The sequence below is a fragment of the Ailuropoda melanoleuca genome, chromosome 7 (genome assembly GCF_002007445.2).
Source record: "Ailuropoda melanoleuca isolate Jingjing chromosome 7, ASM200744v2, whole genome shotgun sequence".
Lineage (NCBI taxonomy): Eukaryota > Metazoa > Chordata > Mammalia > Carnivora > Ursidae > Ailuropoda > Ailuropoda melanoleuca.
The window spans coordinates 54,533,479-54,557,215 of record NC_048224.1 but is presented as its reverse complement, the minus strand read 5'-3'; the positions used below and the strand labels follow the sequence as shown (position 1 = coordinate 54,557,215).

At 51.3% G+C, this 23,737-nt stretch overlaps 4 protein-coding genes and 2 long non-coding RNA genes across 21 annotated transcripts in view; 2 read left to right on the top strand and 4 right to left on the bottom strand.

Annotated features, from left to right (window-relative positions):
• Window positions 1–655, bottom strand: part of USP20 (ubiquitin specific peptidase 20) — a 43,165-nt gene extending 42,510 nt beyond the window's left edge. For 10 of the 11 annotated variants that reach the window (XR_004626611.1, XR_004626613.1, XR_004626614.1 and 7 more), the window contains exon 1: window positions 550–655. The gene's annotated coding sequence lies outside the window, so the exon portion shown is untranslated. The other variant, XM_034664664.1, reaches the window with a different exon arrangement.
• A 135-nt stretch (window positions 656–790) lies between these two features.
• Window positions 791–7,868, top strand: C7H9orf78 (chromosome 7 C9orf78 homolog). Of its 2 annotated transcripts, XM_034664662.1 has the most exons (10): window positions 791–951; window positions 1,290–1,349; window positions 2,313–2,364; window positions 2,496–2,566; window positions 3,506–3,583; window positions 4,125–4,322; window positions 5,123–5,259; window positions 5,354–5,452; window positions 6,961–7,045; window positions 7,731–7,868. In XM_034664662.1, the coding sequence occupies exons 1-10, from the start codon at window positions 869–871 to the stop codon at window positions 7,732–7,734; spliced, it is 867 nt and encodes a 288-aa protein (XP_034520553.1). In that variant the 5' UTR covers window positions 791–868; the 3' UTR covers window positions 7,735–7,868. The 2 variants fall into 2 exon arrangements, with proteins under 2 accessions (XP_034520553.1, XP_034520552.1); XM_034664661.1 differs by lacking the exon at window positions 7,731–7,868 and having other exon boundaries at window positions 869–951; window positions 6,961–7,133.
• LOC117803039 lies at window positions 4,320–6,976 on the bottom strand. The gene is made up of 4 exons (XR_004626610.1): window positions 6,852–6,976; window positions 6,315–6,635; window positions 5,527–5,594; window positions 4,320–5,124 (listed from the first exon to the last, which is right to left on the bottom strand). It is a non-coding gene; the product is annotated as an uncharacterized LOC117803039 (long non-coding RNA).
• Window positions 7,175–8,921, bottom strand: LOC109488994. The gene is made up of 3 exons (XR_002141922.2): window positions 8,786–8,921; window positions 7,815–8,035; window positions 7,175–7,563 (listed from the first exon to the last, which is right to left on the bottom strand). It is a non-coding gene; the product is annotated as an uncharacterized LOC109488994 (long non-coding RNA).
• Window positions 8,922–8,952: 31 nt separating this feature from the next.
• On the top strand, window positions 8,953–15,709 carry TOR1A (torsin family 1 member A). 3 transcript variants are annotated; one of them, XM_034664660.1, is made up of 5 exons: window positions 8,953–9,166; window positions 9,650–9,915; window positions 10,754–10,929; window positions 11,028–11,155; window positions 15,168–15,709. In XM_034664660.1, exons 1-5 carry the CDS (start codon window positions 8,989–8,991, stop codon window positions 15,212–15,214), a joined length of 795 nt encoding a protein of 264 aa, XP_034520551.1. In that variant the 5' UTR covers window positions 8,953–8,988; the 3' UTR covers window positions 15,215–15,709. The 3 variants fall into 3 exon arrangements, with proteins under 3 accessions (XP_034520551.1, XP_011218000.2, XP_034520550.1); XM_011219698.3 differs by having other exon boundaries at window positions 15,071–15,709; XM_034664659.1 differs by lacking the exon at window positions 15,168–15,709 and adding an exon at window positions 11,647–15,064.
• Window positions 15,710–17,995: 2,286 nt separating this feature from the next.
• TOR1B (torsin family 1 member B) lies at window positions 17,996–23,688 on the bottom strand. Of its 3 annotated transcripts, none has more exons than XM_034664657.1 (5): window positions 23,418–23,688; window positions 22,539–22,804; window positions 20,996–21,171; window positions 20,426–20,553; window positions 17,996–19,428 (listed from the first exon to the last, which is right to left on the bottom strand). In XM_034664657.1, the coding sequence occupies exons 1-5, from the start codon at window positions 23,614–23,616 to the stop codon at window positions 19,163–19,165; spliced, it is 1,035 nt and encodes a 344-aa protein (XP_034520548.1). In that variant the 5' UTR covers window positions 23,617–23,688; the 3' UTR covers window positions 17,996–19,162. The 3 variants fall into 3 exon arrangements, with proteins under 3 accessions (XP_034520548.1, XP_011218038.2, XP_034520549.1); XM_011219736.3 differs by having other exon boundaries at window positions 19,286–20,089; XM_034664658.1 differs by lacking the exon at window positions 17,996–19,428 and adding an exon at window positions 19,878–20,013.
• Window positions 23,689–23,737: the final 49 nt, after the last annotated feature.

Sequence of the window (23,737 nt, the reverse complement as noted above, 5' to 3'; positions counted from 1 at the left end):
TCCGGGGAGGAGGCCGGCAAGCACACGAAGAGGGGCCCCCTCCCCTCAAACACTCCGGAGTACGTTCAAAAACATCGGACGCGGGGATGAAGTGGCTGGAGGCCACCATTAGAGGGGCAGTCGGCGCCCGGACTTTAATTCACCACTGCTAAGAAGTGGTCATCTTTTATCCCTAAAGAAAAAAATGCACGTCAGGGCCCAGACCCGGGGGGAATAAGTCAGCGCCCCGACACGCCACACTCGTGTTTTCAACGCTGGGTCAGGCCCCGCAGAAATAAAAGAGATGGCGGCCCCCCTTCCGGAGAAGTAACGACACCCCAGGGCTCCAAGTGGGGCATCGGGGCCCCAGAGGATAACCCCTGGGCGCCGGCCGAAGGAGGGGAGAGGGCGGCGGCGGCCAGGGGTCCCGGGCTCCGCTCACCTGGCAGCGGCGTTTCGCGCACCTGGCAGCGCCAGGCCCTACCCGGCCCGAAGCCAGGCTGTGATAGTCCCTGCTCGGAGAGGGCCGGCCCCCACCCCCGAAGCAGCGGGCGGCGGCCCGGAACTCACCTGCTGTCGCAACCGCGCCGCCGCTGCCTGTCAGTCAAGCGCACCCACAGCTGCACCGCGCAGGGCCGTGGGGCCCGCTGGCCGCGCCCCGCCTCCTCCCCCTCGGCCGCCCAATCGGGAGAGGGGGACGCCACGGATGGGGGCGGGGCCAGGCGGATAGTGCGGGCCGGGGGCGGGGCCAGGAAAGTTTGGGGCGGGGCCGGGCGGGGCTGGAGCTGTGCGCTATGCGCTGCGCGCTCTGACCTCACTGCTGCGCGCCGGAAGCAGCCCGGGCCACGGTACAGGGGCGCGGCGGCCGGACCGCGGGACCGGCGGGACCATGCCGGTCACCGGCAAGAGTTTCCGCCGGCGCCGGGCCGACTCAGAGTCGGAAGAAGATGAGCAGGACTCAGAGGAGGTTCGGTGCGTTTGGGATGGGGCTTCCAAGGGGCAAGAAGAGAGAGCCGGCTGTGGGACTTAATCACCGGCCAGGCTCCTCTTTGTGAGCCGAGATTGTTGTCCCTTTCTGCAGACAAAAACTGAGGCTCCTAGGGATGAGGCCGCCGCCCCAGGGCCGCACAGTTGGGAGAGGTGTCCCCAGGATGCACGGTGGATCTGACACCCAGTGGGTCTAAGCGCAGGGTCACCTTCTGGAACGTTATGCCGGCGGCTCAGCATCTGGGCAGGGGTGCCCGTCGAAGCTGCCTTTTGAGTCTGAGTTCCGCGGAGGGTCTCTCAGTCTGTGCGTTGCCTTTTTCCAGATTAAAGCTAGAAGAGACCCGCGAGGTGCAAAACTTGAGGAAGAGGCCCAACGGGGTGAGGTGGGTATCGCTGGGGGACCCGAAGGAAGAGGAGGCGGAGCTGACAGAGACACGCCCCCTCCTGCATCGCCATCACAGCTATCTCCTCAGACAGAGCTCCTTCTCTTAACACACCGTACACCTTCCACTGCCCTGAAAGGAGTCCAGCGTTCTTTAAAGACGTTTAACCAGGAGATGGCCTGAGCTTTGTGGTCTTGAGGTTTGCCCCAGAGGTGCAGAAACGGGTTATTAACTTGTGTTTTTATTGCACCCGATTGTGAAATGCACATTGATTGTTAAGAGTTTGGAAAATTTAGAAAAGTGTAATCAAAAAAATAAGCAGCACCCATAATTCTCCCATCTACAGGTAACCAGTGTTAACATTTAATGTTCTGACCAATCTGTTTTCTTTCTCTCTTTTGTAAAGATTGTGAGTACTTCTATGCTGTTTTTCAACTCATTTTCACAGTTGAGTCATTAACATTGTGGTTTATTTTTCCAAAATCCTTTTTAGTGGCTGCATGTTAGCCCACCACTTGCATTTGCCTTAATTTGTCAACTAATCCCCTACTTAGGGGTCATTTGTAGAGAACAGTAGGTCATTTGTAAATGTTCACCGAATAAGGGTGTGATGGGTATTTTTCTACATTTGTCTTCAGCTTCGTGTTCCCCAAAGGCAAAATCTTAGAAATGAGATTGCCAAGCCAAGATAATGTCAAATGGCTTTTTAGGAGAGTGTACCACTTGACCGTACCCCCCACCCAGCACCTAAAGTGCTTGCCCAACTCTGTTTTATGCTTGTAGGCTTTTCCAGCTGCCTTTGGTGCCCACTCCTCAGATCTTGCCTTTACTCTAATGTTGCAACGTATAAACTTTCTGAGTGTTTTTCCTCATATCTCAATTATGTAATTTTTGTCTCTCTCTGTCTCTCACTCTTACTCACCCACTCTTTCTCTCTCTCTCTCCCCTTTTGTTTTTGTTCAGTGCTGTGGCCCTGCTGGTGGGAGAGAAGGTACAAGAAGAGACCACCCTAGTGGTGAGTTGTGGGGGCCTCCGTGGGTAATGGGGAGCTGTGGCTGCTCTCCAGTGGGTGATTGTGTTTAAAAAAAAAAAAGTCCACTGCCGGTTATATAGATGGTTCCTCTCAGCTGTGTTTTCTTTCTGTAGGATGATCCCTTTCAGATGAAGACAGGCGGTATGGTGGACATGAAGAAACTGAAAGAAAGAGGCAAAGATAAGTAAGTGCAGGCCTCGCTGAGACACTAACCTGTAGCCCCTGCCTGGGTCTGTGTGACCCCAGATAGCTGGGGCCTGCAGCAGCAGCTTTAGTGGGATACCCTGAAGTATCCTGTGTGCTTTATGAAGGGTCGGTAACTTAAAAACAAATGAAAGCAAAACTTTTTTTTTTTTTTTTAATTTTAGAGAGTGTGAATGCATGTCCACACATGCGCTGGGGCAAGGGCAGAGGGAGAGGGAGAGAGAGACTGTCAAGCAGACTCCCTGCTAAGCGTGGAGCCCAGTGTGGGGCTCAATCCCATGACCCAGAGATCATGACCTGAGCCGAAATCAAGAGTCAGATGCTCAGGGTGCCTGTGTGGCTCAGTCGGTTAAGCATCTGCCTTCAGTGCAGGTCCTGATCCCAGGGTCCTGGGATCAAGCCCCGCATCAGGCTCCCTGCTCAGGGCGGGGAGTCTGCTTCTCCCTCTGCTTCTCCCCATTTGTGTGCTCTCTCTCTCAAATAAATAAAATCTTATTTAAAAAAAAAAAAGAAAAAGAGTCAGATGTTCAACCGATTGAGCCACCCAGTCACCCCCAAAACAAAAACTCTTGAAAAGTTAGCTTAGCGTGCTACGGATACTCTCCTTTTGTAAAGGTGCATTGTTTAGTGTGTTTCAAACCCGTGTGCAAGTTTTGTTTTTCTTTTTTAAGAAGCACACAAAAACACAATTAAAAAAATAATAGAAAATAAGAAATTAAAGTATCTACTCATTCCCCAGAAAAATCTCCAGAGGCCAACGGTTTGCTTGCTTCTGTTTCTTCTATTTACATATCACATATATATTTTTTCCCAACCATAAGCAGGATGTACTTTCTGTGTGTGTTTTATTTATATAATATCAAGCTCAGCCTCACTGAACTGTGACTTTAAGACTCTGCTTCATTGCTTCTCCTTTTAGGATCAGCGAAGAGGAAGACCTCCACCTGGGGACGTCATTTTCCGCAGAAACCAACCGAAGGGACGAGGATGCTGACATGTGGGTATCAGTCTAGCTGTGAGAGATGTAGGGTTAGACAGAGTGCAAGATGTTTAGTCGCAGATGACATTTCTAAAATTATTCAAAGGCAGCAAAGTTGGCCCCTGTCACCCCACCTCCCAGGCATTTCAAAAAATTCTTTAAAAAGTGGTTCTTGGGATTTTAGATTCCTTGACTAGTAATATTTTTCCTAAACACTGTAGGAGTAAACACTGGACTTGCCCACTTTTTTGCTAACAAGGCTGTTAAACAGATGACTACCGTCTACCATTCCCTTTCTGTCTTCAGCGAACCTTACCTGTATTAACACCAGTAAATTGGGAGGGCATAATCTCATAATAGAGGTTGGTGCTTTAAGCTGAAAAAGTTTTGCTTGATGAAAAAACTCAAGTTATTTTAATGTTTCTCATTTTTCCACGGACTGATGGAAACTTCATGGACCATCCCTGCTCTGTGGGCCAGTGTTGAGGACCACTCATTTTAAAGACAGATTTTGTGAGCCTCCTGCCTCTCCCTGAGGCCTGTGGCTTTCTCATTTCAGGATGAAGTACATTGAGACAGAGCTGAAGAAGAGGAAGGGGATTGTGGAACACGAGGAACAGAAAGTCAAGCCGAAGAATGCAGAGGACTGTCTTTACGAACTTCCAGAAAACATCCGTGTTTCCTCAGCAAAGAAGACCGAAGAGATGCTTTCCAACCAGATGCTGAGCGGCATCCCCGAGGTGGACCTAGGCATCGAGTACGTTTCAGACCCCTGGTCTGGCCCCTCTCCTGCCCCTAGCCCACCAAAGAAGTGAAGGGGACTGTTTCTTACCTGTCTCCTTGGAAACCCACACATAATAACTATATTTTCTCCAGCAGGCTGAGATGCTTGTGTGCCCACAGTGTGTCCGAAGGATTGGTCAGTGTTGTTAGACTTAAGGGAAAGTCTCCTGAACGCAAAAGTCTAATGTTTTGTTTATTGAGATATAGTTAACATGTAACATTATATTGGTTTCAGGTTTACAACATAATGATTTGATGTCTGTATACAGGTGTTTGTTTAATCTTTGTTCACAGCTTTTCAGCTGTTCTAATCAGACCCTCGTATTCCTCTCTTTTATTCTAGCAGGAGCAATGTTAAAGGTTTACCCACCCCATGATCCTCCTTTTTATTTTTTGGAGAACATCTGCTCTAACACGGGATTGTCATGGAAGAAATCCGATGTTCAGAATCCTCTTTGGACGTAGCAGGAAGTGGGGAGACTTCTGGGTTCTCCCCTCTTTTCTGGCCTTACTAGCTCTGAGATTGGGCAGTTCTCTTTTCCTCTCTGAGGCTCAGTTTCCTCTTGATCAGAAGAGGACAGTATGTCCTGCATTGCTGACAGCTGTGAGAACATGTGAGAACGTGACTGTAGGAGAGTTGGTCAGCTGTAGAGCGCTGTGCTCCCAGACAGGATCTCCCTGTGTGCTGGTGGGCTTCCAGCCTGACCGTCAGTTCTGTCTGAAGACCAAAGGTGAGACGATCTAATACATGGCATGGCTCCTTTCTCCCTGCAGCGCTAAAATAAAAAATATCATTTCCACGGAGGATGCCAAGGCCCGCCTGCTGGCAGAGCAACAGAACAAGAAGAAAGACAGTGAGACATCTTTCGTGCCCACCAACATGGCTGTGAATTATGTGCAGCACAACCGATGTGAGCTTTTCTGGGGGAGTAGCTCTGCCCCATGGGGGAGGTCCCCTGGTTCCCGTATTTTGTCTGACGTGTCCCCTGGTCTCTTTTGATTCAGTTTACCACGAGGAGCTCAATGCCCCCATACGGAGAAACAAAGAAGAGCCCAAAGCCCGACCCTTGAGAGTGGGTGACACAGAGAAGCCAGAGCCCGAGCGTGAGTACAGCAGAGGCCCGTGGAGGCAGGGCGGCATCGGCAGGGGTGGAGCTTGGGCTTTGGGGCCAGCGCACCTGGGTTCCACTCCATTCTCCGGACCATGGCCATTTGCCTTCCCCTTTCCAAGCCTCGCTTTATTCACCTGTAAATGGGGATCATCATAAAACCAACCATTTGGGGTTGCTCTGAGGATTCACTGGGCTATCAAAGGTAATAGAGACTTGAAAAGTTAGGACATTTCAATAATCAAAAATAAATTCAGAATTACTCACAATGTCAGCCAAAGATGAGTGCTGTTGACATCTTTATGGATAACCTTCCAGACTTTCAAAAAACATGTGTATTGGAAAGATATATTGTATACATTTTTAACAGGATCACATAGTGTTTTATTCAGTAGTGTGCCCTGCCTGTCTCTCTGTGACAGTAAATACATAGTTTCCTGTTCAGTGGCCATCTCATGTTCTATTGTATGGATATACTGCAGTTCCCCTGGTTGGACACTTAGGTTGTTTCTCATTTTTCCCTATTTATTTATAAGATTTTATTTATTTGAGAGAGAGAGCGTGCATGCATGTGCACAGAAGCAGGGGGAGGGGTAGAAGGAGAGGGAGAAGCAGACTTTCCTCTGAGCAGGGAGCGCAACGCAGGACTCGATCCCAGGACCCTGGGATCATGACCTGAGCCGAAAGCAGACGCTTAACTGCTGAGCCATCTCAGTGCCCCTCATTTTTCCCTATTTAAACACTGTATTTGCCTATATCATCATGTCCTTAAGCTACATGCCAAGAAGTCCCAAAGGCTCCCCTAGACGTGGGGCGATTTGTTCCCCCGCTGGCAGCATCCAGCGGTGCCCCTTTACCTCGTGCTAACCAGCACCGGGGGGCTTCTCCTTTTTCATCTACAACAGGATGATCTCAGGAAATGCTGAAGTTGCTGAGGCTTCTGAAAAATCCAGGCTGTTGTTTTCCCTTCCCTGCCACTTGAGAGATGATTTTCTGTAACATCTTGGTTGTGTAGTCTTCGATTCCCAGAGCTTTGTGTTACTCACATGTAGTAAGCAAGGACTTTGGAGTCACCAGACTCGGGTTCGACTCTCAACCTCCCTTCACTTTCTGAGCAACCTTGAGGAAGTCACCTAAGCTCTCCGGACAGTGATGGCAACGTGCCCCTGTTAGAATCGCTGTGAGGGGTAAAAGAAGTTGTATCTGAAAGTACTGAGCACCAGGCTTTGTACAGAGTCAAACTGTCACTGCAGTGGCACACCCACCGACTGGTCACCTAGTCTGCTGTCGTGTCACCATACAGTCACCTGACTCCACCCTCTGTTTATTGTCATTCACTAAATAACAAGTGTTTACTGCCGCCCTACTGTGTTCCTATCCCCAAGGGTAGGCACCTGGGGCTCCTGTGGGGGAGTGAGACAGGCGTGGTCCCAGCCTAAGCAGAGCTAAAACTTCTCAGCGGCTTCCAGTTTGGCAAATGGCTTTCCCTCTTGTCCTTTGCAGGGTCCCCTCCTAACCGCAAGCGTCCTGCTAATGAGAAGGCCACTGACGACTATCACTATGAGAAGTTCAAGAAGATGAACAGACGGTACTAAGGGTGGCAAAAGGGAGAAGTGCAGAATGGGATGTAAATAGCGCTGTCCCTTCCATACCCCCTTCCCTCCCACCCCCCGCCCGCCGCCTTTTTTTTTTTTTTCCCTTCCCTCCCACCCCCCGCCTGCCGCCCCAACAAAACGCTTCCTGGACAGGAGTTTGCGTATTTGCTAGCAGACAGTTCCAAAAACAGACCCTTAGTCCTGTTGCTTACCTGCTGGATTTTTCAGGCACCGCATTTATAACCTTTTGAAACAAAACAATGTGTCGTTTCCCTATTTGAGGGCAGACTATTCTTGTGAGCATTATTAAATCTCGTTCGTAAATACGTTGACTTTCTCTTAATATTGGCCCCGGGTCAGGAGGAAACAGCTGTGCTCAGAGCGAGACAAAACCCTTTCAATCGCGCTATTAATTATCGTATATGCAATCGTGCGTTCCACTTTCAAATACCTGGAGTTCCAAAATGCATCCTGCATTGTTGACGCTGGAGCCAGCTGACAGCAGGAAAACCTAGGATGGGATCAAAGGGACACTGGCATTTTCTGACTTTTACAAAGTTATCTATTTCTTTTCATTAAGAAAGAAAAACAGTTTCTATCATTTTCAGCACTTAAGTATTAAATATGAAACGAATCCAACGTTCTTGTTTGTATTGTGTCTCCTTCTGCCAACACTAGGTAATGTGTTGAGAGCCTGGCGTGTGGGCAGCTCAAATGCAAAACTTGCTGAGAGATTTTCTCATTAAGAGATATGGCTCCAACCTGCTGGCTGTTGGGGGCGGTGCCCGCGGTGCTGTCATTCTCCTGAGGCACTTAACACAGGTCAAGATGAGGAAAGATGAGCAGGTTGGTTGACCTCTGGGCTGGTCTTTAGAGTGGGCGTTGTGGTTAGAGGAGTTTGGCTTTGGAGTCCGAGTTGAGCCTTACTAACTGCGTATTATATCCTTGGACAAATCTCTTTCCCTCTGAGCCTATTTTCTCATCTGTAAAATGGAGATAGTTTTTATTTTTTTATGTTTTCCTCCATTAGAATGCATGATCAGTGAAGGCAGAAACCATGTATGCCTCGTTTTTTTCCCTTGAATCCCCAGGGTCTGGTCCATAACCCAACACATGGGCAACCCTCAAAACCATGAATGAATGGGTGAATGAGTGCCAGTAACTTCTCAGTGGAGAAATCTGAGGAACACTCCCTCATCCAGGTGGTGAAGGTCAGTAACAGTCATAAATCATGTTGCTAGTATGTATCCTTCATATGTCATGAAAATAGCACTCTACCCATGTAAAGTATGTTCCTCCCCAACACTCATGCCCCCAGTCTAATCATTAGAAATCACTTCCCAATAGTGGGGTGTCCTACAAAAGATTTGACCAGCACTCCCCCAAGACTGTCACGGTCATCAAAACCAAGGAGAGCTTGAGAAAGAGTCTGAGCCAAGGAGGAGCCTAAGGAGACATGAGAACGAAATACAATGTGGTATCTTGGACGGGATCCTAGGTCAGATATAGGACATCGGGTAAAAACTAAGGAAAAATGAGCAAACTTTAGCTGGGCCAATATAGGTTCATTAATTTTAACAAAGGTAACATACTAATATGTTAATAATATGGGAAATTACGTGAGAGGGTATATAGGACCTCTTTATACTGTCTTCATTTTACTATATCTCTAAAATCGTTCCCCGAAAATAGTCTTATTTAAAAAAAAAAGAGAGAGAGAGAAAGAAACGCACCCAGCGGCCTCCCGGCGTTCACCTCCCGGAAGCAGGCAAGGGGTCTGCCCCACACAAAGATGGCGGCCGCGGCGGCGCGATCAGACCCGCCCCGCACAACAATGGCGCCCGCGGCGGGGGTGGGGTGGGGACCGGAAGCGCCGTCTGGCCGTAGCGCCGGTCTGGGGTAGCGCGAGAACGCGCAGGGCGGCGCGGGTCCGGGTATGAAGCTGGGCCGGGCGGCACTGGGCCTGCTGCTGCTGGCGCCGTTGGCGGTGCGGGCGGTGGAACCCATCAGCCTGGGACTGGCCCTGGCTGGCGTCCTCACCGGCTACATCTACCCGCGTCTCTACTGCCTCTTCACGGAGTGCTGCGGCCAGAAGCGGAGTCTCAGCCGGGAGGGTAGGACGGGCGGGGCGAGCGTCGAACGGGGGTCGGGCGGCCGTCGGGGTTGAGGGTCGGGAGTCTGAGGCCGGGGCCCAGGACCGGAGCCGCAGGCGGAGCGGCCCGGCTGGGGTGGCGCCCGGCTCCAGGCCACGACCACGGACGACGCGGGTTTGGTCGGAGACCCAAGCAGGCCGGGCAGCTTCCTCCTACGAGAGTTTCGCTCCGGAGGCAGGAGGGATGGTGGGAAGTCTTCCCGCCCCTTGGGCGGCGGCCGAACCGCAGCCCTGTCCTGCGGCGCGCGGAGAAGGGGCAGGTCTGGCGGGGGGAGGCCTCCAGGCCCACCGCCACCTGCGGGCCAAGTGCTGACGTACCTCAGCGTTTCACCGGTGCCCGAAGAGCTTAGCTGGCTCTGCTGGCTTTCACACGCGCCTGTACACTTGGCTAGATTTCGCCAGACACACAGACACCCCCTTCCTGACTAGCTTTGCTTTTCCCCAGCGCTGCAGAAGGATCTGGACAGCAAGCTCTTTGGACAGCATCTTGCAAAGAAAGTCATCTTAAATGCTGTGTTCGGCTTCATAAGCAACCCGAAGCCGAAGAAACCTCTCACCCTCTCTCTGCACGGGTGGACAGGCACGGGCAAGAATTTTGTCAGCAAGATCATCGCGGAGAATATTTACGAGGGTGGTCTGAACAGTGACTATGTCCATCTGTTCGTGGCCACGTTGCACTTTCCACATGCCTCCAACATCACCCTGTATAAGGCAAGAGCAGAATTTTGGAATCCTTCCTGGATGACGCCCCGTTCGTGGTTTCTTTGTCGTGGGGTGGGATTTGGGAATTGCGTCTGAAGACGTCTACACGTGTGGGTTCCTTTGAAAGGTGTGGAAGTTAGGGTTTGAGGTTGTATGGAGCAGTATACCATCTGAGCTTCGTGGCGGTTGCTGAAAACAGGCTCTATATGATACTCTTTTTAGTAAGTGGGGTTAGACATGGACGTCATCACGTCCAACCTAAAGATCATCACATCTAACTCATTTTGCAAAAGAGGAGACATTTCTAGAATGGCCTAATGTAGTTTAGCCGAAGTGTTGCAAATTGCTTTTACAGTTTAACTTGCTGATTAATAATGGCCTGGACTTTGGGGGCAGACACACCTGGTTGTGAGTCCTAACTCTCCCACCTGCCAGCTCTGTAATCTTGGGACCGAAGAAGGCAGGTGTACACAGGATACGGATGAACATCGCCCTTTTAATGACAAGGACCAGCAGCTCAGTGACACGGCATCGCTATATCCGCACAGCACAGGAATTACAGTCAGTGTGGGGCTTTGGAACCAGGCAGGGTAGGGTTTGGATCCCAGCTCTACCACATTACTAATTTTGTAATCTTGGGCAAGATGATGAAGCTCTATGCCTCAGTCTCCTCATCTGTAAAATAGGTATGATAACACGTGCTGCATGGAGTTGTGGGGAGGAACCACAGAAACTCGTGTGTGTGGTGCCGAGCACACAGCACTCCATAAACGTGGCCGTTGTGGAAGCAGTTGTTTCTCTTGCACTTGCTGAGAACTTTGATTGGCTTTTCCCTCTTGTCATTCAGGACCAGTTACAGTTGTGGATCCGCGGCAACGTGAGCGCCTGTGCGAGGTCCATCTTCATATTCGATGAGATGGACAAGATGCACGCCGGCCTCATAGATGCCATCAAGCCCTTCCTAGACTATTACGACCACGTGGATGGGGTCTCCTACCAGAAAGCCATCTTCATATTTCTCAGGTAAGGTCAGGGCCGGGAGCCGCTTGAAGAACTCTGCACCCAAGTCCGTGGGCTCCAGGACGAAACCCAGTCCTCACTCATCCGGAATTCTGTTGCAGCAATGCCGGAGCAGAAAGGATCACAGATGTGGCTTTAGATTTCTGGAGAAATGGGAAGCAGAGGGAGGAGATCAAGCTCAAAGACATGGAGCCAGCCTTGTCCGTGTCGGCCTTCAATAACAAGAACAGTAAGTGCCAGCCGTTACTAACCCTTGCGCTTGTGATCCCGCGGCCCTAAGATGTAGAGCTTTGGCGTTGCCGCGGCCTGGGAGCTGACCGGAAATGCCAGTTCTCAGTGCCTGCCCCAGACCTACGGAGGCAGAACTTCTCGGAAGAATCTGTGTTAGACTCCAGGTGACTTTCAGACACCCTAAAGTTTTGGAAAGTGCTGTTTTAAAGAAAGAGGGACAGTCTTTGTTGACGTCTTAAAAATGAGTTCCTTGTTTTCTTTAGCTAAATGCTTTTCTTTTGTGGAAGAAAAGCAGGCAGTCGAGCAAGGAAGGCTGCTGTGGGTGCCTCCAAAAAAGAGGACCTGTCAGGTCCCTTTTTGTGTGTGTTGTCCTGGAACTCTGAGGAGATTCTGTGCACGAGAATAATAGCCAAGCAGCCGGCAGGCCCTTGTTCTTCACTGGGTGCTGCATAGAACACCCTACCTGCAGATTTCCTTTGATCTCCACAGTAACCTCGTGGGGTAGAAACTGTCATCGTTTCTACGATGGAGGACATGGAGGCTCAAGGGGAGCTGCTTGCCCAAGGCCACCCAGCCTGTTCGGTGTCCCTGGTCCCAGAGCCTGAGCTTTTAACTGCCCAGCTCATGGGTTTTCCAGTGAACTCAGATCAGACACCTTTGACCTTGAACCCATGGCGGTGGGAACTCCCCATGACGCAGAATGACTCAACAGGTAACCTGGGAGCCATGTGGGCTGACTGTTACCATTTAAATCTGCTCCATTCAGGTTTCTTCTTGGGCTTAGAAAACAAATGTTCTCCTTTGATACAGGAATTCATCCTCCTGCAGAGATACGTGAAACAGTATGGGGTGTTGTATATCCGTTTGTGTAGCCGGACTATTACTGATGAAAGCCAGGATATTTTGTAATCGGTTAGATGGTTCCTTGGCACGCCAAACAGTATGAACACATGCACTGGAAACCATAGCCTAAATGCTTCAGCAAGGTGAGGCTTGTTGCCTAGAACCCATGTTCTGGGAGGTTCCACAGGGTTCCAGAGTATAAGCTTCAGAATCAGGTGGACCTGGCTCAGCCATTGACTGACTGCGGCCTCGGCAGTTCATTCATTCATTCATTCATTCATTCACTCATTCCACAAGTGTTTACTGAGCACCTACTAGGTGGCAGGCACTGGTCCAAAAACTGGGGACATAGCAGTGAACAAAAGCAAATCCTTATCCTCATGGAGTTTACATCTTATTGATAATAAATAAGTAAGGAAATGGGTCCGTTGATGGATATCTGTATCTACGTAGAGGTGTAGAGGTCTATCTTCCTGTCCGGTAGGTAAAAAGGCAGTCAATTCGAGGGTTTGGGGGTGCTGGAGTGAGGATGGGCTGCAGTTTTATATAGAGTGATCAGGGATGGCTCACTGCGAGGGTAACATTTGAGCTGATCCGAGGACTGAGGGAGTGAGCCATGTGGATACCACAGGGAATAGCATTCCGTCAGGGAACAGCACATGCAGGAGCATTGAGGGGGGGTTGCCTAGGGTCACTGTGGCGCCGAGGAACAAAGGAGAAAGGGGTTGGGTAAGAGGCAAGACTTATACTGGGGGTGCTGGTCATGGAAGGCCTAGAGGGCCATAGGGAAGCTTTGGGTTTAACTTCAAATGGAGGACGGAGCCCCTGGAGTGTTTTGAGCAAACAGTGACATGACCGGACTTGGTTTTAACAGGACGACGCTGGCTGCTGGGGGTGGGTGGGGACTAGACTGAAGGCAGCAGGGGCAGGGACACAGGCAGGAGCTGTGCAGCAGCCTAGCCTACAGATGCTGGTGGCCCAGCCCCCCATGCTAGTCGTGGGACCGGGTGACACGGTGGGATGAGGATGCATTTTGAAGGGAGAAATCTACAGAAGGTAGGATAAGATCTCCTAGAGGATCGGCGTGGGAATGAGAGAGGACCAATTCAGCGGTCTGGCTTGAGCTGCAGAAGGGCGGTACTGCCATCTCGGGGGACAGACGGCGGAGTTGCGAGTTGGTGGGGCTGGGTGAGAGATGGAGGCAGGCGTGGACAGTGGGCGAGGCACCCCTGTAGAGATGCGGGGCAGATGGCTGGCCGTTCAGTGGGCTTCTGGTGGGGCGCTTGGGCTGAGGGTACAAACTGGGGAGTGGTCCATAGATGGTTTTTCCAGAGACTGTCTGAGATCATTGTTTCGCCTAACACTCTCCCTGTGGTCGGGTTCTTGTCGTGCTGGCGCTGCCCAGAGGTCACCTCCTGAGCCAGGCCGCGTCTGCCCACTCTGGCCAAGGAGCCTCTCCTCCTTGGCCACTCACCCCATCTCAGTGCTCACAGCCCCGGGCACTATCTGAAATTACCTGTGTGCTGGCTTGTCGGGCTGTGACCCCCTGAGGCCAGCGTCCACACCTGCTGGCTCCATGCTCTCTCCCCAGGGCCTGGGGCTTGCCCGACACAGAGCAGACCTTCAGGAAACAGGCTATCCCCCTTGTTACTGCTTGGCCATTAGTTTTGTTCTTCCCCGCAGCCACGGCCAGACTCCACCCCATCCAGGCAGTGAGGTCTTTACTGAGCACCAGTTATGTGCAAAGCACTGCTGGGAAAGGAAAGCGGACGCTCCCGTTAGGATTTCTAAAGAGAACTATGTATTCGCTCTTTGTCCCCGTTTCTGGCACAGATCTAAAACACTCAGGATTTCCTAAGTGACAAGAGCCACAAAGGTGTCTTGATATTCATAACAAACCCGTTAACCACACCTGAGTTTGTGTTAATAAGGGGCCTTTGGAGAATCATCTAAAGGGCATAGTCTGGTTTCCAGGGGAACCAACCAGGTGATGGGAGGGTTGGAACTTTCAGTCCCATCCCCTGACTGCCGGGGAGAGGACGGGGGCTGGAGGTGGAATCAGTCGCCAGTGGCCAGTGATTTGATCAGTCACGCCTATGGAACGAAACTCCCGTAAGAACCCAGAAGGATGGAGTTCAGAGAGCTTCCAGGTTGAACACATGGAGCGTGGGGAGAGTGGTCCTCTGGGAGGGGGCCTGGAAGTGTCACGTCCTTCCTGCATTCCCTGCCCTGTGCGTCTCTTCCATCTGGCTGTTCCTGAGTGCCGTCCTTTAACTGAGCAGAATTGTAGCACGCCCAGCTGGTGTTGGAGGATTGCTTGGTGGTGTGGGAAAAAAGCCACACACGTCGGAATTGGTGTCAGAGTGAGGCCAGGATTGAGGCCCCAGAGTAAAGCGGCAAAGCGTAAGGGAAGACGGTCACCTCTGGGTGCACGGTCGTCAGGAGGGAGCGTGTGCTGGGTCCTCCTGGGAATCCAGGAGGGGACGTAACTGGGTCACAGGGTGGGTGCCGAGCCAGCACTCGTCGCCGCTGAAAACACACAGCAAAGGCTGTGCCCTGGGGCCGCACCAGAGCGCCGTCTTCACACAGCATCGCTCTGAGGTTCAGTTCCTGGTCCCTCAGTGTGCGCTGTGTGGTTTGGACGTGCGGGCAGCGCTGGTGGGTTTCTGCCCTGTTGCTGATCCAGCTGCTGCAAGTCCAGTGCGTCCCAAGTAAGGGAGCGGCGGTTCCTTCCCTGGGGCCTCCTCTCTCCTTGCACTTTCTTTGAAGCTCTGCCAGCCTGGAATGCTGGTCCGCGCCGCACCCCTCTCCGCCTCTGTGGGTACCCGGCACTCGGGGCTGGTCCACGTCTCTCCCGCTTCGCATCTGTAGGTCCATCTGGGAGGCCTCCCCTGTGCCCAAGGCCTAAGGAAGGTGCCACATGTCCTGTGCTTGGCTTTCGCGGAGGCATTGAGCTCCCGGGTTACACCTGACTCACTGGATTGTGGGCTCCACCTCCGGGTCTGGCCCCCAGTGGACACCCAGTGGATGTGTGTTGGATGGATGAACAACACCTTTTTCTTTTTCCCAGGTGGCTTCTGGCATAGCAGCTTAATTGACCGAAATCTCATTGATTATTTTGTTCCCTTCCTCCCCCTGGAATATAAACACCTAAAAATGTGCATCAGAGTCGAAATGCAGTCCCGAGGCTTTGAAATTGACGAGGACATTGTAACCAAAGTGGCTGACGAGATGACATTTTTCCCCAAAGAGGAGAGAGTTTTCTCGGACAAAGGCTGCAAAACTGTGTTCACCAAGTTAGATTACTACTACGATGACTGACAGCCCTGAAGTCATTGCTTCAAGTTGGAGAAGGAACTCAAAACACCCGGCTCTTTTCCCGGACCTCCCCCCGGCTCCGTACTGTGGAAGAGGACTAAAGGGAACACTTCCTGTGGGACAGGACGGGAATTTTCCTGCGCAGTTTTCATCCAGCGAAGCCTACAGGCATCATACCCTACAGATCATGGACTTCGGAACAGCCCCTGGAGGCATCAGAGGAGGAAGCAGCCAGCTCCCAGTCCACTCAGCCCAGGGCTCATGATTTTGTAAAAATCATGTTTTAATTTCAAGTGTTTCTGTTTCAAGGAAGGACGTCTAAGTTTTACTGAAAATGTGGTAACTTTATTTAAAATGGTTTTTAACGTTATGAGAAACTTCTCAGACTCTACATTCCTGGCTTTGTGTGGTTTTTTTAAGTTCCTGTCACTGTATCGTATACCGTGATGTCTTTACTGCAAAAAAGCCCGAGGCTGGGTTCTCAGCATGTCGTCCCTAGGATGGCATAACTGGGGACCAAGGCTGGGGCAGTGATGAGACCTGTCACAGGGTGACCGTCGCAAGGGGCAATGAAATGTTTAGATAAAAGGACGAGTGCGTAAGAGGGGACACACTCAGGCAAGTCGCAGATAGATAAGCCTTAAATCCCCTTTCCGAGGGTTTTGATCTCAGTAACATTGTGAACCGCGGGAATGATCGCAGCAACATTGTGAACATTGGTGAGAAACAGAGTTTCTTTGAAAGAAAAGTATTTCCAGCTTCTCACCTGCCAGTCCTTCAGTTTCACAAAGATCCTTCTCTGCTTTCCATTCCTGAATGAGCCATGTGTTGTCTGGCAAGTTTTGCCATATTTTTAAAAACTGTACTCGTTGCTAGTTTTTGTTGTTTAATGAGAATTCCCAGAACCTCTTAGGAAAGTTTAACTGTCCCTCCCCCCAGTCCACCCAGAGGATGCCGAGAATAGCGTTTTTGCTTATAACTACAAAGAGCTACCATTTTGCAATAAAATTGTGTGTAATCTGTGAATACATCTTTAAAGGAGGGAAAAAACCCTCCACCGTAGGTCTTATGTGCTGCAGCTATGAATTAAGACCGAACAGGTGCAGTGCAAGCTGGAGTGAAGTTTCACGCAGGGACTCAGGACCCTGACAGCTCTAGCTCTTCGCTCAGCTGCACTGGGGTTCGCGGAGCTCCTACACCCAGCTGCGGAGTTGAAATCCAGAGATGTGACCCCAGCTGAGATGCTAGGCAGGAGTACGGAGCCCTGCAGGAACCTAGACATACCTTGGTGTATGCAACACCCACGTGTGCCTGCCGGCGGTGGGGCTCCAGTGGGGTGTGGGACCTAAGTGCTCCCAGGGACCCATTTCTTGCAGGCCCAGAGGACCAGCTGGCACCCGGCTGCCACAGGAGCCCCTCTGCCTGTCCCCTGGCCTGCAGAGAAGCTCTTTAAGGGCATCCAGGACTCCTAAGGACGGCTGCAAGTGTTGAAGTTCCTTTTTTTTTTTTTTTTAATTTTTTTAAATGTATTCATTTGCGAGAGAATGAGTGAGAGCATGAGCAGAGGGGAGGACAGAGGGAGTGGGAGCAGCAGACTCCACACCAAGCGAGGAGCCCGATGTGGGGCTGGATCCCAGGACCCTGGGATCATGACCTGAGCCAAAGGCAGACACTTCACTGACTGAGTCACCTAGGCACCCCACGGGTTGGAAGGTTCTTGACGTGGAGCAGTATCTATCCCCAGGAGTCACAGATCGGGCTAAGAGTTCTCAGACGGCAGCCCCAGCACCTGGACGCCCCGAGTGAGGGAACACAGGAGACCCCTGACTTCATTTGGCAAGTGCAGTCTTTGTAGATGAGGCAATACAGGGTGGAGCGGACACAGCACAAGGCTGGGAACAGACCCAGAAAGTCCTGTCTCGGGACTGGAGCACCTTCAGTTAAGAAATGGGGGGAGGGGCGCCTGGGTGGCACAGTGGTTAAGCATCTGCCTTCGGCTCAGGGTGTGATCCCGGCGTTATGGGATCGAGCCCCACATCAGGCTCTTCTGCTATGAGCCTGCTTCTTCCTCTCCTACTCCCCCCTGCTTGTGTTCCCTCTCTCGCTGGCTGTCTCAATCTCTGTCGAATAAATAAACAAAATCTTTAAAAAAAAAAAAGAAAAGAAAAGAAAAGGAAATGGGGGGAGTGGGTAGGATGCTGGCAAAGAGGGTCTGAACTTTCCAGAAAGTAGCTGGCTTGTCCTCAGTCCTGGAAAGAGGGTTGGTGTTAGTGATTCACTGACACACAAAAACCAGGTGGCGCTCGAGCGAGGACTTCACTGCGCCGGCTCTGGTTTCTGGCTCTGAGCCCGGCCTTGCTCAGGTTCAGAATATCAGCAGAAAGTCCTGTTTTCCCACTGCCTCAATATCCTTCCTTCCTATGTTAATTTTAGGAGAAAACACTTGCTAGAAAGAAGTCCAGCTCTCCCTGGCATTTTCATGCATGGAACTATGGCGTAGAACCCATCCCCTAATCCAGTGTATGTGGGGGTGGGGACCAGCAGACTCCGTTCCAGCATGTCCAGGGTGTAGTAAGCCTGACACCCAAGCTGTTGAATAGCCTTCATCCCAAGCTCAAACTTTTCAGAGTTACCAAATAAACTAGGGGAAAAGAAAAAGTTTGCAAGTGACATGTCACATGATAAAATTTAGGCTTTATTTCATATTCAGTATGTCAATTCAAGTCCTCATTCTACCTCTTACACAGGGCAAAGGAGGCTGGGCTGTGGTCAGCCGTGGCCTCTTTAGGTTACAAGTCCAAAGGTGGCCTACACGTGGTGAATGAATTACGTCACTCTGAACAGGGAAAATCTTGTCTCTCCCTGACCAGATCCTCACGGGGTTATGAAAGAACTATCACTCGGCTCCAATACGAGAACACGTACCAAAAATTTTAAGCCTTAATTTGTCTTTCTTTTTTTTCTTAAATCAGAGAGAGAGAGCACAAGTAGGGGAAGCAGGAGGGAGGGGAGAAGCAGGCTCCCCGCTCAGCGGGGAGCCCGACACAGGGCTGGATCCCGGGACCCTGAGATCATGACCCGAGCCGAAGGCAGACGCTTCACCGGCTGAGCCACCCAGGCGTCCCTTAACTTGGCATTTTTAAAAGACTACAGGTGACCCTCTGTAAGGCACTCCTGTGTCATAAAGATGTTCCTTCTCCATCTTACATATAAACACACTGTACGCTGTCCTAATGTGTCTGTGGTCGTGTCGCAGCGGTGACACACACACCCCAATTCACACGGGCTGGAATCCGTCTTATTTCCCAGTGACCAGGGCGGTCCAGCCTGGCGCTGCCACAGAGGGTGCTCGTCATCAGAGGACACTCGGGACCTTGTCTGATGACCAGCTATCGCCACGCACTGAACAATTAAAATGCACACCGTTTTTGTTAAGATTTCTGATAAAGAGATAGGCAATTATTCCATTTTTTGGTGTCCTTCCTATGTTTTAAAATAAGCCACATCCTATCTTTTTCTATTATCTAAGATTCACAAGTAAAAACATCATAAAAAACATACATATCCTTGAAAATTCTAGCATTTCTGGTGTACAGTACTTACACTTCTTTGGCAATGTGGGCTCTGCCAGCTGGCCACTCTGGCACGTGTTGTCCACGGAGACTGAGCGTGGCCTGTGGATTTCAAATGATTCTCTGGAATAAAGTGAGAGACTGACCCATGCACAAATTGTTACAGACATTTTACCATGGGCACCAAGGACTCATTCAAAACCAATGACCTCATTCTGATTGGACTCTCGTGATGACGTATGATTGGGGGCAAATCTAGCAGCAACCGAAGTTCAGGAGCAGAAGTAGGGCCAGGCAGGCTGAGCTCGATACTGGGTGAGAGACGGCAAAGGAATTCCAGGACCAGCAGGCGCAACGGACAGACTGCAGGGCTGTCGGTCCTGGTCTGCTGCAGAGGCCTCGGGTGGAGACCCCACACCACAGGCAGATAGGTCACCTGGTCGAGAATGTTCCGTGGCAGGCCCACATCTCCACCGGACACCGTGCATGAAGGTGCCACCGATTTCAACTGAAAAGACTTGAAGCCAGTGGACGCTCTCTGTGCAGAGAAACAGAGAAGGTTTTCAGCAGGCGCAAACTGAATGCTCCCCAGATGGCGGCAGGGCCCTTGAACTCCCTGAGTTAGAGCAGCAGCTTCTGAGGTGTGGGTGCTGTGGGGTCAGAACGGGTCCTAGGTCTCACTCACACAGCTGTTTGCAAGGCACTTCTGTCAAGGTCTGCAAGGGGGGAGGGGCAGGGGCAGGATTTTAAAAGTTCATCTTCCACCGCAGTTAACAGATGGATTGCTGTCAGGTCCAAAATGACAAGCGCACTCCACAGGTGAGTGTCTGTTCAAAACTCGACGCAAGTCCACAGGTGCAAAGTGCAAACCCCAAAGAGGGCTTCAAAGTGCTTCCGGAAGGCAAGACCCTCACTTGCTGAGCTCCCGGTGGGCTCTTGCCCTCCTTGAGGAAGAGGTCAGTGAAAATCCAACCGTGACTGCACAGTCTTGCAACCCTTGTCTGAGTAGATTTTCTCGCTTTTAGGGAAAAAAGTCATTTCATCTGCCACTCTGGTGACAATGTCCTCATCTATGGCAGAGCCGCGGGCCCTCATCTCTGCCCGTACACACATCTTCACGTGTCTGTACTCCAGGGGGAGGAAGGGGATAAAGTAATCGATGAGGTTTCTATCTATCAGTCCGCTGTGCCACAAGCCACCTGCAAAGCAAGACACAGCTGGGTCTTCCCATCACTGTCCCTGTCACCTGGCCAAGCTCACTGCTCTTACAGGACCCATTTTGATCCCAACCCACAATAGTACATCCTTCATGTCTCTACCCTTCGAGATTCTCTCTCTATCAAGCGCACAACAGGCTTGATAAAAGGACTGGTCAGTTACCCCTAACTGGTTTCTGTTATGGAATGCCCGAAGAAGTCCCTACTTCAGCAAAGCCACAAAGGCCCACGGATGGATTCGGTGCCTTTGTGGAAGGTTTAAAGAAGAAGGGGACTCCGCTGGCAGGGTTAGGGGGCTCCCCAGCCTGGGAGACTCACTGTGTTTATTGTTGAAGACTCCAACAGACAGCACGGGTTCCAGATCCTTCAGCTGAATGTCTTCCCTCTTTCTTCCCGCCCGCCAAAAGTCAAGGGCAATCTTAGTTATGAGGTCCCCACCGGCATTGCTGAGTTTGCCAAAGAAGCAGAGTAGAAATACATAGTAAGATTCTGGGTCTAATCGAGAATCATACCTGCTCGGAGGTTTATTCTTAACCGAGGAATGTTTATGAAGTGCTCCTGGACAAGGACAAGATAAGCGTCTGCCCTCACGGAGCTTGAAACCTGCTTTTCCAGAACTTGCCGCACGATGCTGACTTTTGATAACCCTCGGCGGCAGGTGCAGGTTACGAAATGGCCTGTTACCAGCAATATCTAATTCATTTTCTCCCGCTCTCACGCTCCTTGCCATGCCGACTGTAGCAACCCCAAAGTAAGAGAAGTCAACAATTCACTTCTGCCAGGCACCTCTGTCCCTGGGCAACAGAAGGCTGACAGTTGCCGGGATCTCCTTCTAGTACCAGGAGAATGAGTGCCATGTGTGCCCCCGAGAAAGCACCTGCCGCTGACCTGAGAAAGATGAAGATGGCCTTCCGGTAAGACACGCCGTCCACCTGCTCGTAGTAGTCTAGAAACGGCTTGATTGCGTCGATGACCCCGGGGTGCAACTTGTCCATCTCATCAAATATGAACACGGAGCTCGCACACGCACTCACGTTACCCCGAATCCATCCTTGTAACTGGTCCTAGACCAACCATAAGAGAAAGAGGATGCAGAGGCTCAAAGGATGTGCCAAGGGGACCAGAAGCACGGCGCCGTGGAGCTCTCTGGGCCTTTACGAAGGACTCTGGGAAACGGCATCCTAACCTCCATTCACGGAACAGCTTTCCGTAACTTTATAAAAAGTGGAAACTGAAAGACAAGAAAAAAAACTTCCTTGCATTTTAGCACCTAACTCAAGTGGTGGGTTGAATACGACTTTTTACAGGTACAAGAGGAGCAAGATACGTGACTAGTCACCAGTTCACTGTTAACCAGCCCATCATTTCAGCTCACCGTGGCCTGAAATCTCAAGTTAATTTCAGCAGACATACGGAGGAATTAAGAAACTGGACTCAGGCTTGCACAGTGCCCCCCAAACCAGTGCCTGGACTGATGCAGTGAACAAAGGAGCTGGCATTTCACGGAAAGCATTTGTCAAAGACACCCAAGCAACAAGTCCGCCACCCCAAAACGTGAAAGGCTCCAGAGGCCCCCTCATCTAATTGCTGTATTTCTAGAGATTCATGAAAGAATCTGGAAAAACAAAAATTATTCCTTCTTTTCAGGAATTTCCCAGCTCTGTTTGCATGGCACTTTCACTTCCTTGTTGAGTTCAGTTTCTGTTTCTTTATTTAACGTCCTCACCTAACAGTAGGACGATTAACCTTTACAAGGACAACAGTCATTGAAATGAGAACCCTACTAGACAAGTTAATATAAATTAAATGTAGACAGAATATCTCAAAAGGAGGAGGAACAGTCTTAAGAGTCAGTTCTTTGAGGCTTTCATTTGAAGAACGAAAGCAACGCCACGGATTTGGATGCGAGGAAAGGAAATAAAAGCTCCTGAGGGGGGAAAAATCCTCTAGTCTACAGTGCTAACTGCAAATGCTGCATCACAGGTGGGAAACTTTGATGCAGCCATATCAGAACAAATCACTTAAGACTGATCCGCTTCACCAAGGCCTGGGACAGAAACACTGAACCCGCTCATTCATTGCAGAACGTGGCTACCCCGCAAACAGCGAGTCTGGAGAGTGGGGCCCAAGTTTCTGATTCGCCACAAGGCCAGAGAGATTGTAAGGAGCAAATCCCCTCGCCTCTCCTGGCTCTGTCTTTTAAGGGAAATAACGTCACCTGCCCCACTGTATTATCTTGGAATCAAATGAGAAAAAAAGTTGTAGGAGAGCTCTGCAAATAGCAGAGGGTTACTGGGGACAAGTGTGCCTTAACTCAGTGAGGGCCCGGAGCTAGAGCAGTGCAAAGAGAAGCAGCAGAGGCCAGAGTTAGTGAGGAGGTCGCCCAGACCAGTCCAAGTGGCCGGTGGACAGGATAACAGGATTCTCTTGCCTGGTACAGTTTTATCTGCTGCTCGTGAGGGAAGTGCAGAGTCGAGACAAACAGGTGGACAAAGTTACTCCTCAGGCCTTTTGAGTGAAGATGTTCAGCCACAATTTGGCTGACAAAATTCTTGCCTGTGCCAGCCCAGCCATGTAAGGAAAGGGTCAGCGGTTTCTTGGGATTTTTGTTGTTCTTGAAGCCCGTCAGTGCCTTGAGAATCACCTCTGTGGCCAGATGCTGCCCAAACAGCTTCTCCTCTAATTCCAGCTTGAGGGCTGCAGGAGCCAGCCGGAGAACAGAGAGAAAAATACACATTAAACAGGCACCAGAAAAGCAGCACTTTCCCCAGGTGGCCAAAGCGAGAGGCACATATTAGCAAGCGGTCCAGCAGGGTATCTGCCAAACCCCAGGGCTCACCCGGAGGCAGAACCTCGGGTTGCAGAGTCACACGATGCCACTTCCAAGGATATGCACTGGACGGATGTCCTCCTTAATACTCCAGTGTCTGATAAGGAAGCTAAACGTGTTCGTTCATCCAAGGATTAGCCCTGTCTTGACTGAGCTGCATGCTATTTCCCAGCCACCCCTGCTGGCTTGTAAGAAAACCAAGTGTCAAATGTGGGCTTTCTGGGTAGCCGCTGCACATATGAAAACTACTTAATAGGACTGACATGGTGCGAAGGGCTGGGCACGCTGCTTTCAGCCTCTTACTGTACTGAGGGAATCCGAGGCATTTACGAAGGAGCTTGGGCAGAGCCCCACGATCTGGAGCATGGGTCTCAGAGGGCACCGCTTCCAGGGCTGGAGTCTGGACCGAAACCCCGCCGTCCTCCCTCCCGCCCCAGCTCAGGGTGAGCGCCGCACCCCTCGCGGGCCGACCCGACCTACCCGACGCGTTGAGCGGCTGCTTCTCGCGGCAGCACTCGGCGAAGCGGCAGTACAGGTCCGTGTAGGACAGGTAGCCGGTAAGCGCCGTCGCGGCTCCGATGGCGATGCCCACGGTGATGGGCTCGAACGCCGCCACCGCGTGGACCGCCAGCAGCAGCCCCACCACCGCCCCACGACCTAGGCGAGCAACCCGCCGCATCGCAACCTTTGCAGCCCGCCAGCCTCCACGCCGCGTTGCCCGCCCAACGGGATCGGACCGGACTTCCGGCTGCGTCACTTCCGCCCCGCGGGCCCCCCCCGCCCCTCGGAACGACCACATT

What these genes read in the sequence shown, in the direction of transcription:
- C7H9orf78 (XM_034664661.1), top strand. Translation starts at nt 869, where the DNA reads ATGCCGGTCACCGGCAAGAGTTTCCGCCGGCGCCGGGCCGACTCAGAG. An exon ending in CAGGACTCAGAGGAGGTTCG is followed by an intron (nt 952 to 1,289) that starts GTGCGTTTGGGA and finishes GCCTTTTTCCAG; the next exon opens with ATTAAAGCTAGAAGAGACCC. An exon ending in AAGAAGAGACCACCCTAGTG is followed by an intron (nt 2,365 to 2,495) that starts GTGAGTTGTGGG and finishes TTCTTTCTGTAG; the next exon opens with GATGATCCCTTTCAGATGAA.
- TOR1A (XM_011219698.3), top strand. Translation starts at nt 8,989, where the DNA reads ATGAAGCTGGGCCGGGCGGCACTGGGCCTGCTGCTGCTGGCGCCGTTG. An exon ending in CCAACATCACCCTGTATAAG is followed by an intron (nt 9,916 to 10,753) that starts GCAAGAGCAGAA and finishes CTTGTCATTCAG; the next exon opens with GACCAGTTACAGTTGTGGAT. An exon ending in GGCCTTCAATAACAAGAACA is followed by an intron (nt 11,156 to 15,070) that starts GTAAGTGCCAGC and finishes TCTTTTTCCCAG; the next exon opens with GTGGCTTCTGGCATAGCAGC.
- TOR1B (XM_034664657.1), bottom strand. Translation starts at nt 23,616, where the DNA reads ATGCGGCGGGTTGCTCGCCTAGGTCGTGGGGCGGTGGTGGGGCTGCTG. An exon ending in GCAGCCGCTCAACGCGTCGG is followed by an intron (nt 22,805 to 23,417) that starts GTAGGTCGGGTC and finishes TGGCTCCTGCAG; the next exon opens with CCCTCAAGCTGGAATTAGAG. An exon ending in AGCAGATAAAACTGTACCAG is followed by an intron (nt 21,172 to 22,538) that starts GCAAGAGAATCC and finishes TGGTTGGTCTAG; the next exon opens with GACCAGTTACAAGGATGGAT.